At 34.2% G+C, this 18,300-nt stretch overlaps 1 protein-coding gene across 2 annotated transcripts in view; it reads left to right on the forward strand.

The window, feature by feature from the left end:
- The window catches only part of LOC129574204 (beta-1-syntrophin), a 38,667-nt gene extending 21,328 nt beyond the window's left edge, over window positions 1-17,339 (forward strand). For both annotated transcript variants that reach the window (XM_055455818.1, XM_055455819.1), the window contains exons 4-13: window positions 1,305-1,547; window positions 3,004-3,221; window positions 3,900-3,985; window positions 7,599-7,725; window positions 7,800-7,970; window positions 8,044-8,217; window positions 8,312-11,537; window positions 12,976-13,176; window positions 13,280-13,448; window positions 13,575-17,339. In XM_055455818.1, the coding sequence (XP_055311793.1) occupies window positions 1,305-1,547; window positions 3,004-3,221; window positions 3,900-3,985; window positions 7,599-7,725; window positions 7,800-7,970; window positions 8,044-8,217; window positions 8,312-8,395 (1,103 nt within the window). In that variant the 3' untranslated portion in view covers window positions 8,396-11,537; window positions 12,976-13,176; window positions 13,280-13,448; window positions 13,575-17,339. The remainder of the gene's footprint in view (window positions 1-1,304; window positions 1,548-3,003; window positions 3,222-3,899; window positions 3,986-7,598; window positions 7,726-7,799; window positions 7,971-8,043; window positions 8,218-8,311; window positions 11,538-12,975; window positions 13,177-13,279; window positions 13,449-13,574) is intronic.
- Window positions 17,340-18,300: the final 961 nt, after the last annotated feature.

Genomic DNA, 18,300 nt, shown 5'->3' on the forward strand with positions numbered 1-18,300 from the left:
GCAAGACACATTTTTTTTCAACATTTTTTCGTCTGAAAAAAATTGACATGTTTTTTACATGAAACTGTTTTTTGCGATTTTTTTGGTCGTTATTAAGATAATATGTTATTATTATGTCAAATCTTTAATAACGTTATTAAGATAAAAAAAATCCCAACATAACATAATAATAAATATGTCGGGCAATAACATATTATTAACATATCGAAAATGTAAATCTGTAGTGTATTATTCAAATGTGCGCTTAAAATGCATTTTGTTTACAAGCTAGGGACATTGGATACACTCTATGTGCCTATCATTGAAAATAACCAAGATAATCGCAAAAAGCTGAATGAAAAAAAAAAAATGAATTGAAATTAAAATACAATCGTGCAGACGAACGAAAGTGAAAAAAAGTGTATAATAGTATCAACAATGAAAGAGAATGTGGCAATATTTATGGCTTGAGGATGGCGTGCGTACACGCGAAAAATCAGCCTAACGAGGAACTTGTGGGCAACCGACATTCTCGTACCATAAAATAGCGATGACGAAAACAGCATTTGTCAGTGAAATGAATGCACCACAAACGCAGAGATGAATCAGCGAAAAAATCGGAAGAGAAGCGTAAAAAATAGGTAAACGAAAAGAAAAAAAAATTGTGAACAGTGTGCTTTCATTCGCTCGTTCTCTTCTTCTTTTCAATTTGGCCTCTCTCTTTCTCTTTCTCACTCCCTTTATCATATTATTTCTCTTGGCTTAGTCTACCCAGTTTCAGTTTTTGCAATGGAAGAAAAATGATTGTTTTTATGATGGACGAACTCACAGTCGGAATGGTAATGTGATGTCCCAATCGACTCTTCTGTGGCTTGTAAATAACTATGCATAATATGCACTGCTATGTATAATAGCGAAGATGTAGGTGGTTTATTATACTTATCAATTTGCAACTGGAATGTAATGAAAACTAAAACAAATGATTTCACTCGACAAGTACGTTCACACAAAATGCAATCAGATGAAGAATGATCCAGGACACTCGTCTACATTGTGATAAACACGAAACAGTTATTGTAACTATACTGTTTGGATGCAAAGTGCTGGTAAAAAAAATGTACGACAAATCGTCTTTTATCTGTAAAAATGGTAAAAATGTGGGAAAGGACAAAAAATGTGCACTCAAGTCAAAGTTTATTGTTGAACCTCAATTGCGTTCAATCCAAATATTCAACGTATTGCATGATGGAATATGATGTATGAATTTCCCGAGTAAACTGCCAAATTTGTATTCAATATTTTTTTCGTTCACTTTGTTTTTGCAGTTAAATTTTTAAGGGAGGTGACCCCATACTTTCGGAAGGCGAGCATCATATCTGAGGTTGGATGGGAGTTGCAACGAGCATTTTTATGTCCATTGATTAATCCAAATGGTTCAAATACGCTGAGCACATCGTCAAAATCTTTGTCACCACCATCTGCGCCGAAAAGTCCACCCCGAGCCGATACTCGTTACATACCGCTACAGTTGACACATCTTGCTCGAAACTTAAAATACCACGATCCAGGTACGTAAACCACTAAAAAAGACCGTTCAAAGCGGAAAAAAGAAAATTAAATTGCCTCTGTGCTTTTACGCCTTTTTTATGAAGGAAATGCCAATCATAAGCTTTTCACAATGTTATAAGTTATAACAAATCATTTTTTCTGGAGCCAAATGCGCACGACACTCTGCAACAATTTTCTCTCTCTTAAGCGCTTGAAATTTTTTTCTGCCTTTCATAATAACCCATTCCATACAGAGGCGCCAAATAGAATTTTTTTCGAACACACTTCTTTTCAACTGCAACCGCGCATACATACTGCAGAAAATCCGAGTTTTTCAGGTCCCATATTCGGCTATTGTTTATTTGATTTTATGCCACGCATTGTGCTGTATCATAAATTATGCTAATGGAAAAATCGTCCTAATTGTTAGTAACTGCAACCGAATTGCATTTATTGCAACAAATAACAATTTGTTATAAGGGAAAAAACGCAGACATCCTCTTACAGCTCATGTTGTCTTTTACATTATAATGGTTTGTTTGCTTTACTGTTTTCATTTCATTCATTCATTGCTTCTCTTCCCATCAGAATTTGTTTTGTATGTTTATGCGTATGCGGAACCTTCTGTTTTATAGCAAACTCTACAAATGAAGGTGAGCGACAAGATTACATCATGTTGAACAATCTTTTGAAAGGATATTATTGGATACGAACAATATTGCAAACTTAAGTTTTCTCTTGCGCTTCTTGTTCGCACAATCTATTCAACCGCATACGAGATGTCATTCCACTGAATTGAATGGAATACAAAGCCATTTTCATTTTAAACATAGTTGAGAGTAGAAAATAAAAGCATTGTGTATATTCCCTCTCTTTTCGTAGCTTCTCTACTTCAAAGAATATGCTTGGCAAATGGAGTGAGATAAACTAGCTATCTGGAGAAAAAGTGTACTAACACATACATTAAAATACGACGCGATTCCAAGCTACAAAATCGCATCAGTTTTCAATCCTTAAAACCTAATCCATTGTGAAATTATCAATATGCCGTACTTATTAATGGCACTTTTCTGCAATCTATCCGGTGGCTCACAAATTCAATAAGCGGAATGTAGTATAATGTCAAAGAATAATGATTCCCAACTCAATGCCGCTCAAAAATAAGGACGTTCAATGAGTGTTGCCAAAAGATTAACTGGATTTTTTTCTTTCGGATCATAAATATATTGAACAAAAAGCATGTATTTTGTAAATTAAATCTCTCTAAATTTGCCTAGTATATGAGTAACTTGAAAGAAGAAGAAAAAAACACGCACTCGTATACACAATAAATTTTGTTCCATGAAAGAAACTGAGATTGATAAATAATGAACAGCAGCCCGTTTGGAATTTCCTTCGGATTCATTCAAATTGCATTGCAGGAAAAAATGATTTAGTGTCGAATGATTGCAATCCATTTTTCTTATTCGTTTGCAGAAAATCGCTGTATTGAACTTCATTCACCGGATGGAGTACATTCGTGTATTTTACGTGCTGGAGATCCACAAGAGGCGTTAGCCTGGTTTAATGCATTGCATTCGGCAATTGCACGTAGCACACAGCGAGCTTTACTCGATGCAAATCGAGCACTCTCCAATATTATTGGTGAATTGAAGCATATCGGCTGGTTGAGTCGCCGCGTAGGAAACGAACAGGTAATTTATTTTACGAACATAAGCGCTCAATATCACACGGAATCTCACCGCTTCAATCTTTTTGAAAATTGGTCAAATGCTTTGCATACCTTGTCGGTGTGTTGGCCGCGTTAAATCGACGTGAGTGGCCCGCACGTGTGTGTACTGTACATTTCACCCGTTTTTGTCATCGTTTTTTTTCTGCGCTCCGTTTTATGTCGCGATTTAAAACTTATTAATTTATTGATTCAAGTTATGTTATTTTGTATGTTTTTTTTATCGCTGCACAGTATCCTCCATGATTCGCTTTCATTTCAAAAGAAGTACAGAGTACACACTTCGGTAGCATACAAATGAAAAACCAAAAATCATGTGATTTAATATTTCCTAGATTTGCCGTGGTTAATTCCAGTGCATAAAAAAGATTATGTTTTTCTTTTGCAATTTTCATACGCAGACCACGTACAAGGTTGAGCAGCATGATTCGATAAAATCAAATACATTATTCATTCGTTGAATAGCAACAGGAAATAAATAACACTTAATAAATAACAACCTGGCTAATCCTTCAGCATTCCGTCCTTTTTTTTACAAATTCCATCATTTTCACCACTTATGAATGGACAATTAAATAGATCTTTTTAAAATATTTTGCATGTCTACTTCATTTGGAATCGGCAATTCTCGTAAATCACGTAGCAAAATGGCCAATCGAGCTCGGAAAGTTCTGACGATTTGGATCGATGGCTACCGGTTTTTGTTGGCATCACTGACCGGGAAATACGGTAAGTTAATATTTTTCATTAAATGGGCATCATTTCACGCAAACATGATTGCTAATTGTTGCAACTTCAATGGAATGTTGACGATATGTTGAAAATTTGGAATTGGAAAATTGTGTTCATTTCATCATTGAACAAACGAAATCGGAGGAAGAAAAATAAATAATTAAAATAAAAAAAAAACTTCTACAAAAATACACACTGTTTCACATAATAGGCATTGAATATTGTACAGTGAAAATGCACACTTTTCACTGTTCATCGTGCACCAAGACCTGACAAGGTGTTTGATTTCATGCAATGCTTTGGCTTGCTATCAATTTATGATATCAAAACAATTTTTTTCATTTGTTCGGTTAAGTTGACAAAGCATTCCAAATGAAACGCACGAATGAATAAATACATATGGGCTACGGGATACGCGTGAAATATTGACATTCCGATAAGTGACAAATGCGCAAAGAATCCCATTGTTAAGCAAATATGTGTGCTATGCACTCTCTTTCTCTCTCTTCCGTCCGCGCATAATAGACCCAATCAAATTATGTTGCCATTACGTGATGAATTTACATGGTAAAATGTGTTGGAAGCCTTTGTCAATAATATTCAATTTCGTATGTTGGTCAATGGCAACACACCTGAATGATCTCACTCATTAGACGAATAGTTTTTAATGAAATTTTGACTTTTCTGGATAGATTTAATTGAATAAATCAATATGGAGTGTGTGTAACAAGGGGGAAAGTACTAGATTTGTATAATTCAAATAATGCAATCTAGTACAAAAATAATCCCGAAAGGAATTCAAATGCACGCAAGCGTCAATTACTTGACCATACTTCGCTATTATTTATTGATATTATAAAGAGCATTATTGAAAATTCCGAAGGGATTATTTTTGTACACAATTGCATTATTTGAATTATACAAATCTAGTACTTTCCCCCTTGGTATGTAATTTTAAATTGATCACCAATCATCCAGGATGTAACTGTCGCGTTGAACAAACCAAGCATCAACATGCTACGACGAAAGGTCTGAAATTTTATGGGTGTCGTTAATATCCACGCCGATCCACGCTTTAAAATAATTATTCCAAATAAATGGGATATTCAAAAGCTGATCGAAACGATGCGCGACAAAACTTCAAGCGTTTACAATTAAAAAATGTGAACGCGTAAATGATGAATGACATGGGCGAAATGACATGGAGCGAAAAAGCGATGCTAAAACGTGTTTATTGATAGACATGCATAAAAGAGACCTAATAAGCCCGTTGTTTTTTTGTTTGGTTCTATTATTGAGCGTAAATACAAATATAGTATGTGGGATGAAAATAACGTCGTTAAAATATATTCAATAACAGCAACAACAGTTGCAGGCTATTCTGAGGCAGCGGGGTGAAATGTCAGGCAATTTTCGTGAAGTTGATATTCGTAGCTGTCGACTGCAGAAACGTTCAACGTATTCACGGTTGAAATCGAAACTTTTCCACCAGTGATTGAAATAAGAAATTTTCAGAGCTACCGGTTACAAAGAATAAGTTATTCTATTATAAATTCCAGCGCCATAATGTCAGGGGAAGTTAAGCACCAACCTTCTTTTGAAAAATATATTGTTGTCTTATGTTTTCCTTGAAGAACAATTTCTTCATAAAAATTATATGAAACTTCACCTTCTTGCGGGTAGTGATTTAAATTATGAAACAACTACAACTCAGAAGCTATCATATACCGTATTTGATTCAAACAGTCTTTACTTGCAAATAAAACGAATTACATCCTTCCGCTTAGTTTTTGATCAAAAGATCATTTTATTTCAATATCGCTGATTATATTGCCAAAAAATAGCAGTTTACCTTGATTAGATATAAAATCGTCATTTTCAGGGAAAATTTCAAGAAATGTCCACGATCCAATCAATGCAATTAAGATAGAAACTTTGTGATTATATGTTAGTTCATGAATATTTTCACTAGTTTCGCTCTTGTCACATTCTGTACATTCAGTGTCCATAAGAATCAATGTAATTTTGGTTTTTGCTGTCAAATCGTGAAAATCTCGACTTTGGACCAAATTTATGAAGAAGTAGGTGTTCAGTTCTTCGACCAATATTTTTACAAAATAATACCAGTAGATAATGGATTTTTTGGCGATTTCCCATATAAAAGTGTCATTTTTGAACAAAATTCCGAAAATTCCAAGAAATGTCGATTTTGGACCAAATTTATGGACAAGTGAGTATTGGATTGTTCACAGACCCCCATTTTTTTTTTCGCAAAATATTGGCAGTTTGCCATGGACAAAACCCTAAAAAATGCTTTCTTTGCGTACTTCCTATTGGATTATTGGATATATGCGGGGGTCAGAGACTCGTCGCTCAGGCTGTAATCAGTCTATTGCGAGGCGCCCGCTGTGAATACTATTTTTGTGCCCGTACTTTCTATATTGCCAATATGATATTGGTCAAGAGAGGGCTCTCAGGTCGCATGTGGTCCGATATACGAAGACCTCCATCACTTCCATTTTTGGCCCGTCTCTGTATTCAATCAGATTTTCTGTTTAGTCAAGTTATTCACTTCTAATGAGCCAATCCAAACTACGCATCTCATTTTTGTAATTGAGTTTTCGATGGAGACATGCTATCGTGTTTTATTTTCAAGTTTCAGGAGTGAGTGGAGAAAAGTCCAAGAAATCTACCGAAAATTGGTATTTTTTTATATTTTTGAGCTCTTCACGCAGAACAATCTTATTGACCTACAGATGATAGGTAACCAAGTGGTGATCTGAAAATTGGGGGTCAAATTATTCAAATCACAACTACCGTAATTCAGATTTAGAGCTGCATTTTCTCATTCAGAGCTACCGGATTCCGGTAGAACTACCGGCTATTTCATTCACTGTTTTCCACATTGAAGCGTACTGATATAATCGCTATGTGTTTCAAACAATGACAAATGCCCAATCAAATTATTTAACATACATTAACAATTACCCAAAAATTCATTAAATTTTCCTACAAAATGTCGTTACGCAGCATTATCAAATGTTCTTATGGACTATGATGAAAATGTGCATCCTGATTACGTGTCATTCGAAGAACATCATATATTGAATGATATCTTTTGCTGCGACTAAATTCGCAATTGAAACGCTTGAAGATTTCTCGACTTATTTATAAATATATCAGTTTAAATTGAATTCCCAGAAATCGCAAGTATCGTAAGAAAATCAAGACATTGATTGCAATATCAACCCCAATTGGCATTTTTTATGTTTCCATCGTAATAATAGATGCATCGTTCATTGAAGGCGAAATGGACAATGACATAAAATCATGGGAATTTGAGAAAAATAAGTCGATAAAATAAAGGGAATGTGCCTCAATGTGAAAAAATGGCACACAACTGTGTCTCTTCGCTAATGGACAAACATTTACGATTTGTTTTTATACCAATGTAAATACCTTTTTTTGAGACCGAGCGCATTTATTTTCATATTGCCAATTTCATTTCGCCTCCGAACTTTTTAATGTGGTTATCGTTAAACATTTTTATTGAGTGTGTATGGGTTTTTGTTTGTCTATTTGGTTCTGTATGATCTATTCAATTTTTTAGGATATACGAAAGCGCTCCGTGGTCATTGGAAGCCTGGAGTCGACCCGTTGAAAATTCGCCACTGGCATCAACACGATTAGCTGGTACGGCTGGTACGGTCAACAATTCAACCGTTAACTCAAACTCGGTACGTTGAAAACTTGTTATGGAAATCTCATTTCAGTTTTTATCCATTTCCATTGAATTACTCTTCATTTGCAGAATCAGTCGACGGTATTTTGTGTGCGTTGTGGGACGCCACGCGGAATTATCACACACTGTTTTCGATCGGAAACACATAGAGATATGGCTGCGTGGGCTCGGGCTTTAGTGCAAGGCACTCACAATGCCATTAATTACCAACGAGAATTTTCTTTCCGATGCTTGTATCAGGTAGGAGTGGAATGAACATCATCAAAAATTAAAACAATTAATTGATAAACTTTTCTTTAAAATTGTCATTCAGAATCGACCATGTCAACTGCTGGTGCATTTGGATCGTGGATTTTCATTGGTTGACAGTGGATTGGGATCACCAGCAAAAGTACTGTGGACATATTCATTTGATAAGCTAAAAGCATCGGCCGATGATGGAAATCGACTGCTCTTCTTGGACTTTGGGGGTGACGAAGGCGAAATCGTAAGCTCTTTTTGTTTCGAAACCAGTCACGTTTTATACATAGTATGTAATAATATATTTATGATTGATATCATAATTTTGTTTTCATATTTAGGAGCTCGATATGGAATGCTGCCCAAAACCTGTGGTGTTCGTACTACACAATTGTTTATCGGCTAAAGTACATTCGCTCATATAATCTCGACTGACTGACTGAAAGAAGGAGCTCCGAAACGTCGTCAGATGGTACAATGGTTCCCTCAATGCTGTTAGCGTTACCTGTATATGACCACATTAAATCATAGTACATATTGAAAATATATAAGAGTATTGGCAACAGCATTAAGGTCGAAACATCGGTTCCTCAACTAGGAACAATAGATTTGAAGTAGATGTTTTTTTGTAAATCAAAAAGAAATCGCTGAGGATCTCTTCCCGTGATAATCACAAAACCACTTTAGAACTTTTTTCATGGGGTGATGAATGTTACCCGGTTCATTTTCTGTTTCTTGGAATTTGAACCACGTAGTGACGAACTGTTTTGTGCAAGCACTGTTTATAATCATGCACATTATACACATGACCGCAATAACACGATCTTCTGTCCCATTTACACGGGGAAAGGTCGGTTTTTCGGCGATCGTTATGCAAAAATTAGAAGAAAAGAAAAACCAAACACATATTCTGGGAACACACGACTATAGTCAAAGAAATAGCTATCTCTTTGACCGAGTGTTTTTCAAAATGGAAGTTCCATAACGGACATCATTTTTTTTAAATCGACCATTTGTTTACTCAATCAACACAAAAATCCAAAATAACTCGTAATTATCTAACATTTTATCCGTACATATCTTTTTAAACATGGTCTTTTATTAAACAAACAAACAACACCCTTTAATACTATATTTGAATGATGGACAAATCTATTGTTATATTAAAACCTATAATTAAAGCGAACATAGACATCAACCACTTGTGAATGTCAATCAAAAATTTATTGAGACTTATTGATGAACAGAATTTGATTTAGAATGAAATGAAAAGACGAAAATGGAGAAAAAACAACCACAATATCAAACACAACATTTGAACTCTAATTAAACTCAGTCGCATTGCATTGCATTGCATTGCATAGATCGTACATGCATATAGATTGATTTGAGACGATACATGCATAATTGGCACCGTTACTTTCACTCACTCTCCAGCTCACGCTATCAACACGATTTCAATCAAAATATCTGAAATTCCAATTACTTTAGATGTAATGTTGAAAAGTCTACAAAGAATATAGACATTCTTGCGGTGCAACCCATCATTAAGCATAAATTCCAAAAAAATGCCGTGTCGGTAGCAAATTTGAAATAGTGACAACAAAATGATTTAATAAGTGTGATCAAAAAGTGTAATTGATTTTATTTCGATTTTGGTGCAGCTCATTCAATGCAATTAAACTCAAGAATAGGGGCGTACGGAATGATGATTGCTCCTTGAATAACAAAACAAAAATAAAATACATTCCGAATTTCCACGCGGGTCTCAAAACCAAACAATACTTGGCAATGCAATGTATGATGATGATTGCAGCTATAGCTATACTATAGTAGATTTTTATACGCATATAAAATTAAATCACTTTTACTATTTTCTATCAAAGAACAAACGAAAATTCCATTTAGTTATGGAAAAATGGCATTAAGTCTTTGCAGTTAGCAAAATGCTAGATAATTAAGGGAAAAAATCTACAAAAATGCGCATAATTCCACTTGATCTTTCTCTCTGTCTTCATACAGTTACCTGAAAGTGGTCTATGGTTTTGTGAATTCAATGAGGTATATGTTGTTTCCTCGTTCGAAAGAAATGTGTTGACCTCAAAGACTTTTCAGTCAATAGAAATAGAATGGACACCATTTTGACCATGAACATCTCAGACTAGATACTTTTTCTACCTTTGTTTTCCTCGTATTTACCTCATGTAGAAATATTAAATTCAACCAGAGATGACTGAGCGCATACTCATTTGTATATTTTGCTTTGAGAGTCTCTTTAGCGCGCGGTGCGTCAATCTGCAATTGCTAAAAAAAATTCACTGCGTGCCCGGCTCAATTTTTATTAATATCATTGATTTTGCTTTAAAAAAACAACACAAACGTTCCGGTGCGCTCTAACGCACTTCTAAAAATATCAATCGATATTAGTCATATCACAAGCACGTTTTACGTATGCAAAAACATTTGCAGTGCGTACAATGCCATTCATTTCGCCTAGGGGCTTATGTGTCACGCGACTCAGTGCAAATCTTACAAGTCAGTAGAAAAAAATATAGACAGTCGCACGAGTTTTGTCAATCTGTGCGAAGATTCGCGAGTCTTTCATACGAGTTCGTGAATCACTAAGTTATTTAAAGGTTTTCATACAATTTTGACATTTCAATTGATCATAGCTGACTCGTGTTGAGTCGTAGGTTTGCCAAACAATTTCTGTGCTGCGAATTCCAGCGACTTGTGTTTCGATTTTCATGAGCTATGCTAGTCTATATAGGAATTTTTTATGTCTTCTCTGACTCACGACGACAAACAAGACCGTTGCAAATCGCTTCGGTTATCTCTGAGTTGAACTATGATTACCCATTTTTTGGTGCGAATGATCAAAAATTGAAGCGAAGAAAATCTAAAGAAAAATATAAAACAAATGAAAATTGTTTAGTTTAGGATTCTAGCTAAATATAATGATGACAAATGAAAAGATAGAGACAAATTGGTCAGTATTATAGACATTCTTGGGTCTGACAAAGAAAGAAATCAACATCAACAACAACAAAAACGCACTTTCAAGCGTTTATCTTGTATTTGATAATAAATTTATATATATATTTCGTATTACTCAAGCAATGATATGAAAATATTATCTAGTGATATCACCAGAAAAAAAAACGAAACCAAACCAAATTGTAACGACAAAACCATTGAATTTAAGCAAACAGAAACAAAAAGCACCGTATCATTTGAATGAATAAATTGTAGTTGGCATTCCTTCTGCCGAAATGTTTTTTAGTAAATGTTTTGAGAAAATATCAGAAAAAAACCGTTCATTGTGTTCTGACCTAAATCTGTGAGCTCTTTTTCGGTGTAAAAAATTTCATGGTAAGTACAAGATTCTATAGAATCTAAGAGATGGCTCCACGTGCAAATACTTGATTGCCATACTGGTACAATATTGTGAAGTAGTGTTTTGAGCTGTGAAGTCATTCGTAAGTTTGCTGTGGATGCGAGCAGATCACTTTCACTAATGGGACGTCATTGCGTCTCATTGTGAGATGTATTTCATATCCAAAAATAGTAAGTAGAGTCATACACACTTTTTTTTAATCTAAATTTCGAAATGCATACCTAAAAATGGAATGTTTCGCTTTGAATAAAAGTGAATAATTACTTGAAAATGAGTTTTTATCGATTCGAAACATGTTTTCCAAGATATTCCGAAATAAACATTGAAAATAGCTGTAAATCGACCGTGGAAAAATTCTATGTAGTTAGCAATGACGCAATAAATGTTTCCTTATATGTGTGCACATCATCGGTGCTATATCATTAGCAGTTCGTACGGATTTATTTTCTTTCTCTCTACAGAATTATTAATTAACAGTGCTTCACAATTCAATTGTTATCTCAGGTGCCTCGCCACGTCTTAATTCTTCGAATTCGCAATTCACGTCGTAATAGCAATACATATTTGAATCGGTAAGAATAATCTTGACCTGCCAAATTGAGTGAAAATAAATGTGAAACAAAGAGTTTTTTTTATATGGACTTTACAACAACATATCCATATAAAAAAAACTCTATGTTTCTCATTTATTTTCACTCAATTAGGCAGGTCAAGATTATTCTTACCGATTCATTTGATTTGTATCTCATTTCCGCTTGTATGATGATGTTTCTATTCGTTCCAAACGTGGTATACCAGACTCTTTTTCGAGTTTATGTGTGTATTCTGTAGATGATAGAATACGCGATGCGTTGCGCGTTCTTATATTTAGACATGCAACATAGCACATTACATTTTATACATAGACAAGGGTTGATTATGTTCCTCTTATGTTTCGTTCATTGAAACTGGTTTTGAAAATATCACTTTCTATATTAGCAACGCGACGAACACATACTACCACATATAAAAATGTGAATACAGCTTAGTCACGTTAACAAACTACACTCGCTTACATCCCATTTTCAAGAGTTTTCTTTTGTGTTTCGTATTTTTGTCTTGGCTACACATAGCGAATAATAAATTCGACAACCATTTTATATGAAACATAACATGTTCGATCAAGTCTCCCGGTTTTGTTCATATTTGACTGCAGCTGCTATATTTTTTTCTCGAATACATTGAGTTTGTACATGTGGTGTTTGCCAATAATGTTGCAAATATGAGTGTCTCGTTTCGCAGAACAATCAATTATCGCACCACATGGCATCAGTACGAAAAACTTTGCTGAAGCAAATGGTAAATAGAAAGAGTCCAAAGTGCATGAGATCTCGGACCGATTCGCAAAAATATCATAATCGGGTGTGAAAAGGAGAAGGAAACCAAAGAGAATTCGCAAGAAATGTAGTGTTCTGTTCTAAAATCATGTGAACTGTCTATGTTTATTTCTTTTAATCCATGGATTAGATTGTGTGGAAATGTATCCATATTGTATACCTAAAATTTCTTCTTCATTCTTGGTGTGTGTAACAACGGAAAAAAACTAATTTCACTCTTCTTATTTTTCAGACGAAAAAAAGATATCGCATTTAACAGTTTAAAATGCATGACAAAAATAGACGTAGAAAGTAGGTTCACGGTGTCAAACTCAGCAGCATTGAAATGAGTCAGTCGTTTGGTGAGCATTGAACATACAAGTTGTATGCCTGCGGTCTGGTGTTCATAGTCAACATGCGTCGACCGCGTGCAAACAAAGACCATAATGAAGCGGTAAGTTTTTTTTCTTCGATTGTTGTATGTCTTGGATGTGTTTATTATGTGAATATAATCACTAGAAATTTTTAACGACTTTGTGTTTATTTGTTGTAAACAGGCTGTATATTACAAACTGTCGCCGACGTGTACACACAATAAAATTATCAGCGAAGTCTTCAACAACCATGTTCAATTCACAGAATACAAACGAGTCACATTCCCTTACCAAGATCGAAATTCCTGACAAGCAACTTACGAATTAAATAGAGAGCAAACAGAAACGGAGGGTAAGTCAAATAAAACGACTTTAATGTTATTGTTCACTCTGTTTGACTTCGTTTGAGTAACTTTACTTTTATAAGCATACATGCCCACATGCGTAAAGCGATCTAATGAATATGACATTTTTTTAGGCATCAAGATGTATACACGGCCCACGTTCGTCACAAAATACCGTACAGTACAAAACAGAGCAAAATACAGATGTACCAGCACAATCGTAATTTAAATCAATTCAACCGGATCGAAACCATATGGAAATTAACGCTAAGTTCACATTGATTTTTTGATTTTGATACACCCGAACAGTTGAAATGCTCTCAATTTCTTTAGTTGAATCAGTTGATTGTTTTTTTTTTCTCGTGTATAGTGTGATTTTTTTGCATTAACTCATTTTTTTTCTCGTTAAATTTAATCCAAAGAAAGAGATTCCAGTCATTTTTTATGACCAAATTGGGTAATCGATTGGAATTGGTTTTCATATGTTTTCTTGAGATTAACTTTTCGTGTGAATTGTTTCTAGCAATATGGCCGTCTGAGTCATTTTCAAGTTCTAAGTGAATTAATTGAAGACAAAAAATTAAATTTCCATAACCATAATGATGGTTCGAAGAATTAATTTCGAAAATGAAGAAAAAAACACAAATAAAGCTGAGCTGTGACTAGCTAGCTTTATTCAAATTGAGTGCATGCAATCAATTTCGGAATAATGAGCATCTAGAAAATAGTTGGCATTATTCTTTTGGCCTTAACGGTGTGTTAATAGTTTTGCGTGATAAACGCTGATTATTGCCAGGAAAAGTCAATACAGTTAAACATTCATTTTAGAATGATACTGTTATTGTTCTTTTTGTATTCAGTTAGGCTCTCGAGTAAACGGTACCGTTTCATGCATTTGTATTTGGTTTACGATTTCGTTGGAATGTTCCGAATGGCTGCATTTTTAAACACCGTGTCGCTCTCGATCGGAATCAATTAACATTTTTACAAAACGTGATTAGAATGGGTTTTCATATGTCGATTGAGATCAGCTTCTGAGTAAATTTCTTGAACAAAGCATCCTTCGTTGTCTTCAGAATTAATGTCAGCTCCATACGAGGAAAACCAAATGTATCTTCCTTCTTGGAAAAATACGCTATAACTGCTTATGTATCTCTGACATTTTCCCCAAAGAAAAGGAATTCCAACCAACAAATCCAACGGTTTTAAGATAACAAATCGAATTTAAAGAACAAAATGAAGGTAAATTCAAAAAGAATCTTGACTGAAATATCCCAATTCAAACGATATAATCGCTCTCTTATTCAGTCATAAATATTCACGTTTGCATATCCGGTGTCTGTACCAATTGACGATAAAGTATTCATATTCGTGCAATACTTGAGAAAGCGTTCTTAAATTTCTTCTAATGTTATGTTAAGTTTATAAAGGAAAGTAGAATAAGATTGATTTTATTTTAAATATTTTCAATGACAATATAATAGACATAGTCTATTATTCGATAGCAAAGCCTACTATTCGTGACATGTTAGATTTTGCAAAACAAATAGAATGTATTTCTCCTCTTGGAAAAATACGCTCTAACTCCTTATGTATCTCTGCTATTTCTTCCAAGAAAGAATTCTCAACTCCCAGTATTGACACTAAATCATTCATATTCGTGCAATACTTGAGAAAGCGTTCTTAAAGCGAAATTTTAAGGCATCGATACAAATTCTCACCATTGAAAACCCCCATGGGTTTTCATATGCTTTTTGAGATAAACAACTATCACGACTTGGGTCATTAATTGAACATTTTCCCCCCAAAATTAGAACATTTCTTTCCGCTAAAGTATTCATATTCGTGCAATACTTGAGAAAGCGTTCTTGAATCAGGTCGGCATTAATTCCGAGATCTTTCAGTTTGGGCATCTGTGGTAGCTTCATACTTTCTTCGATATACAAACTGGTTAAACCCGGCAATTTATCTGCTAGTTTACCATTTTCCAACGTATTGCTCCCAGCGTAAATGTGCAAATCCTTTTAAAAATTACGATTCTGGAGGTCATACAGAATACGGTCGTATTCTTTACTGCCTTTAGAGAGGTAAATGATCAAATCATTCATATTGACAATGGAGTTATTAAGCTCCATTCTATATTTTTGCAAAATATTTGCGTCAATTGCAAGGCTAGTTAAATTCAGGTGTTCATTTAAAAAAGATTCTATTCGTGTGAAATGGTCATTCGAATTGGTAATCTTTAACCTCTCAAGTGATGGATAACGATGAAAAAGACATTCATTTGAATTGGCAGAATAATCAATGTTCAGATATTTCAAATCCACACAAAATTTGAGAAAATCTTTATAGACATTGCCATTTTTTACACTGCAATCTACCATCTTTATTTCCGTTATTTTTATTAGAATGTTTTTCATTTCATCGATGGCAGGTTTGGTTAATGTTAGATTTTGCAAATCAAATAGAATGTATCTTTCTTCTTGGAAAAATACGCTCTAACTGCTTATGTATCTCAGTTGTACTCACCTTGTAGATTGTCAATCATCGTCGGGAAAAAGCACCCCATGAAAATCCCGCGAAACGGGTTTCCCCTGAAAAAGAATTCTTAACTCTTTGTATTGACACTAAATAATTCATATTCGTGCAATACTTGAGAAAGCGTTCTTGAGAATTAAATTTTTTGCAATAATATTGGAACGCATCATATTTGAACAGTACTTTAGGATACTGATTGTTGAATTTAAAATGAAACTCTTCACAAGAAATGAAGCTTCCATATTAATACTACTTCTTTTCAGCTGCTATATTAAATACATATATGGTCGTATGACTTGAATTTTTATTTTCAACAAAAAGAAAACAAATTATACCCAAGTGGTAAAGCAATTGAAATGATCCTTTAATGGTTTCTGAGTTAAGTTTCACGCTTCGGATAAATACATAGAACAAAACATACGTATATATCGCGAAGCCATCTAGAGAATCAAAAAATCGCATTTATGAATCCAAAAGCGATTCAAAATTTAAAAGATTATGTACAGAAAAATAATTACCTATGAACTTGAAATTGGATTGAAACATTTAAAAAAAAAGGAACAAAATGCATACGTGATGTTCTAAAAGAAAATGGATTAGCATCGCCAATTGCGCGATGCTTCAGAAAAATTTCATTCTGGAAAATGCATAGAAGTCTTGACTGTTCTTTGCGGAAACATTTTGTGTAAATTGTTTTGAGCAATGCTTTTTTTATCTTTCAATATTTGTATACCGTTATTAAATGTCAATCTTAAAATACATATTATTTGGAACACATTTCATGAGCTGGAATGTGCAAGCATGCACGGGTGATATGAATGGAATACATAAGTAGTCATATTCACTGCACGCGCATGCTTGGCTCTAACTTTGCATAAAATAATCCACACTTTCTCTAACCACGGAAACAAACTCTTATTTCTTCCCCTTTAACACTTCCACAAACTTTGGATGATGTCCAAATTAAGAAAGTGCTCATCTAATATATATTTATGATGAAAGTAATATCGTCCTAGTCAACTGAATAGTTGCCAAAATTCAGGAGAATGCAAAAAATCACACATTTAAATTTCACATTGTAATTAATTTTATTTCAAAACCAATATGTATATTTCCTTTTTTTGTTACAATTTAAGAGAGAAAAATGTTGTAATTTCGCAGTTTAATTTTGAAAAAAAGCGAGCTATATAATGTTTCAAGATCAGTTTTGTTCATTTTAAACATACAGAGTGTAATAAAAACCAATCCAATTACCTTTTTTATGCTGTATTAGTCAAGGAAAGTTCATCATTTTTCATACGTGTATCGAAGTGTGAACTTAGCAAATAAACCATGTAATAAATTTGTGATAAACTAAGAAATTGTGTCTGTATTTCATTATTCATTACGCCTTTTCGAAAAAAAATTCATTACAAAAAATCGAGAAACCTAGGTGAGTATGTACATTAGAGTGTTTTCGGTATTAAATAAACAGAAAATGGTAGTTTTAGTTTGATAGAGCAGAGAATTTGGAATCGATTTCATATATTTTTGTTCGGAATCAGTCCAAGATGCCACTTTCCACAAACAAAACAAATTCGTCGAATTTTGAGGTTCAAAAATTCATGTCGTTTCATTTTCAACGATTACGTTTCAATTTGCGCACAGATGGCAGGCAAAACTATTGTCATGTATATTCTTACTATAATTTATGTTTCATTTCGAAGTCTGTTATTATAAACAAACCGCCGTTCACAATTTCACCATGTCATGAAATATGAATCTTTGCTTCGTTCGACTAAATTCATATTGAACAGCCAGCAAAAAGGAAAAAGGGTAAGTCATTTGAATTGTTATCATTGTGACATCGAACGTGTGATCGAACCAAACAATACCACCGTGTGCATGTGATTTTCGAAATCAACAAACCATGGATTGTTGTGTGTTTTTGTTTTGTTTTGTACAGTTTTGATCCGTAGCCTGTGGAAGAAATCTGGTGACAACGACATCGTGAGCGTTTCGATATTTTATCACGGTGTGCGGTGTTCGTTTCACAACCAAATGCAGCTTGATGTGTCAAACTGATGCCGGTTGCACATTCACATTGATCTGAGCATTTGGAAAGGCAAGTCATTTGTTGTCAATACTGTCCGATTTACAGTGATTGTTTTTTCATTTTTTGTTTATATTGTGTAATTTATGCCCGTTGTAAGTGGTTCGGATTTAATTAAATCCAAAGATTTAATTTTCAACTTTGCGAAAACGGCCAAAAAATGAAAGCTGATTGGGTAGGACGTAAAATTTGGGCGAAAACAAGAAAAACTGGCCTTTTGAGTACACCCG

This window comes from Sitodiplosis mosellana, unplaced genomic scaffold (genome assembly GCF_009176505.1).
Source record: "Sitodiplosis mosellana isolate CC-2019 unplaced genomic scaffold, AAFC_SMos_1.0 Smas_scaffold_6150, whole genome shotgun sequence".
NCBI classification, from domain to species: Eukaryota; Metazoa; Arthropoda; class Insecta; order Diptera; family Cecidomyiidae; genus Sitodiplosis; species Sitodiplosis mosellana.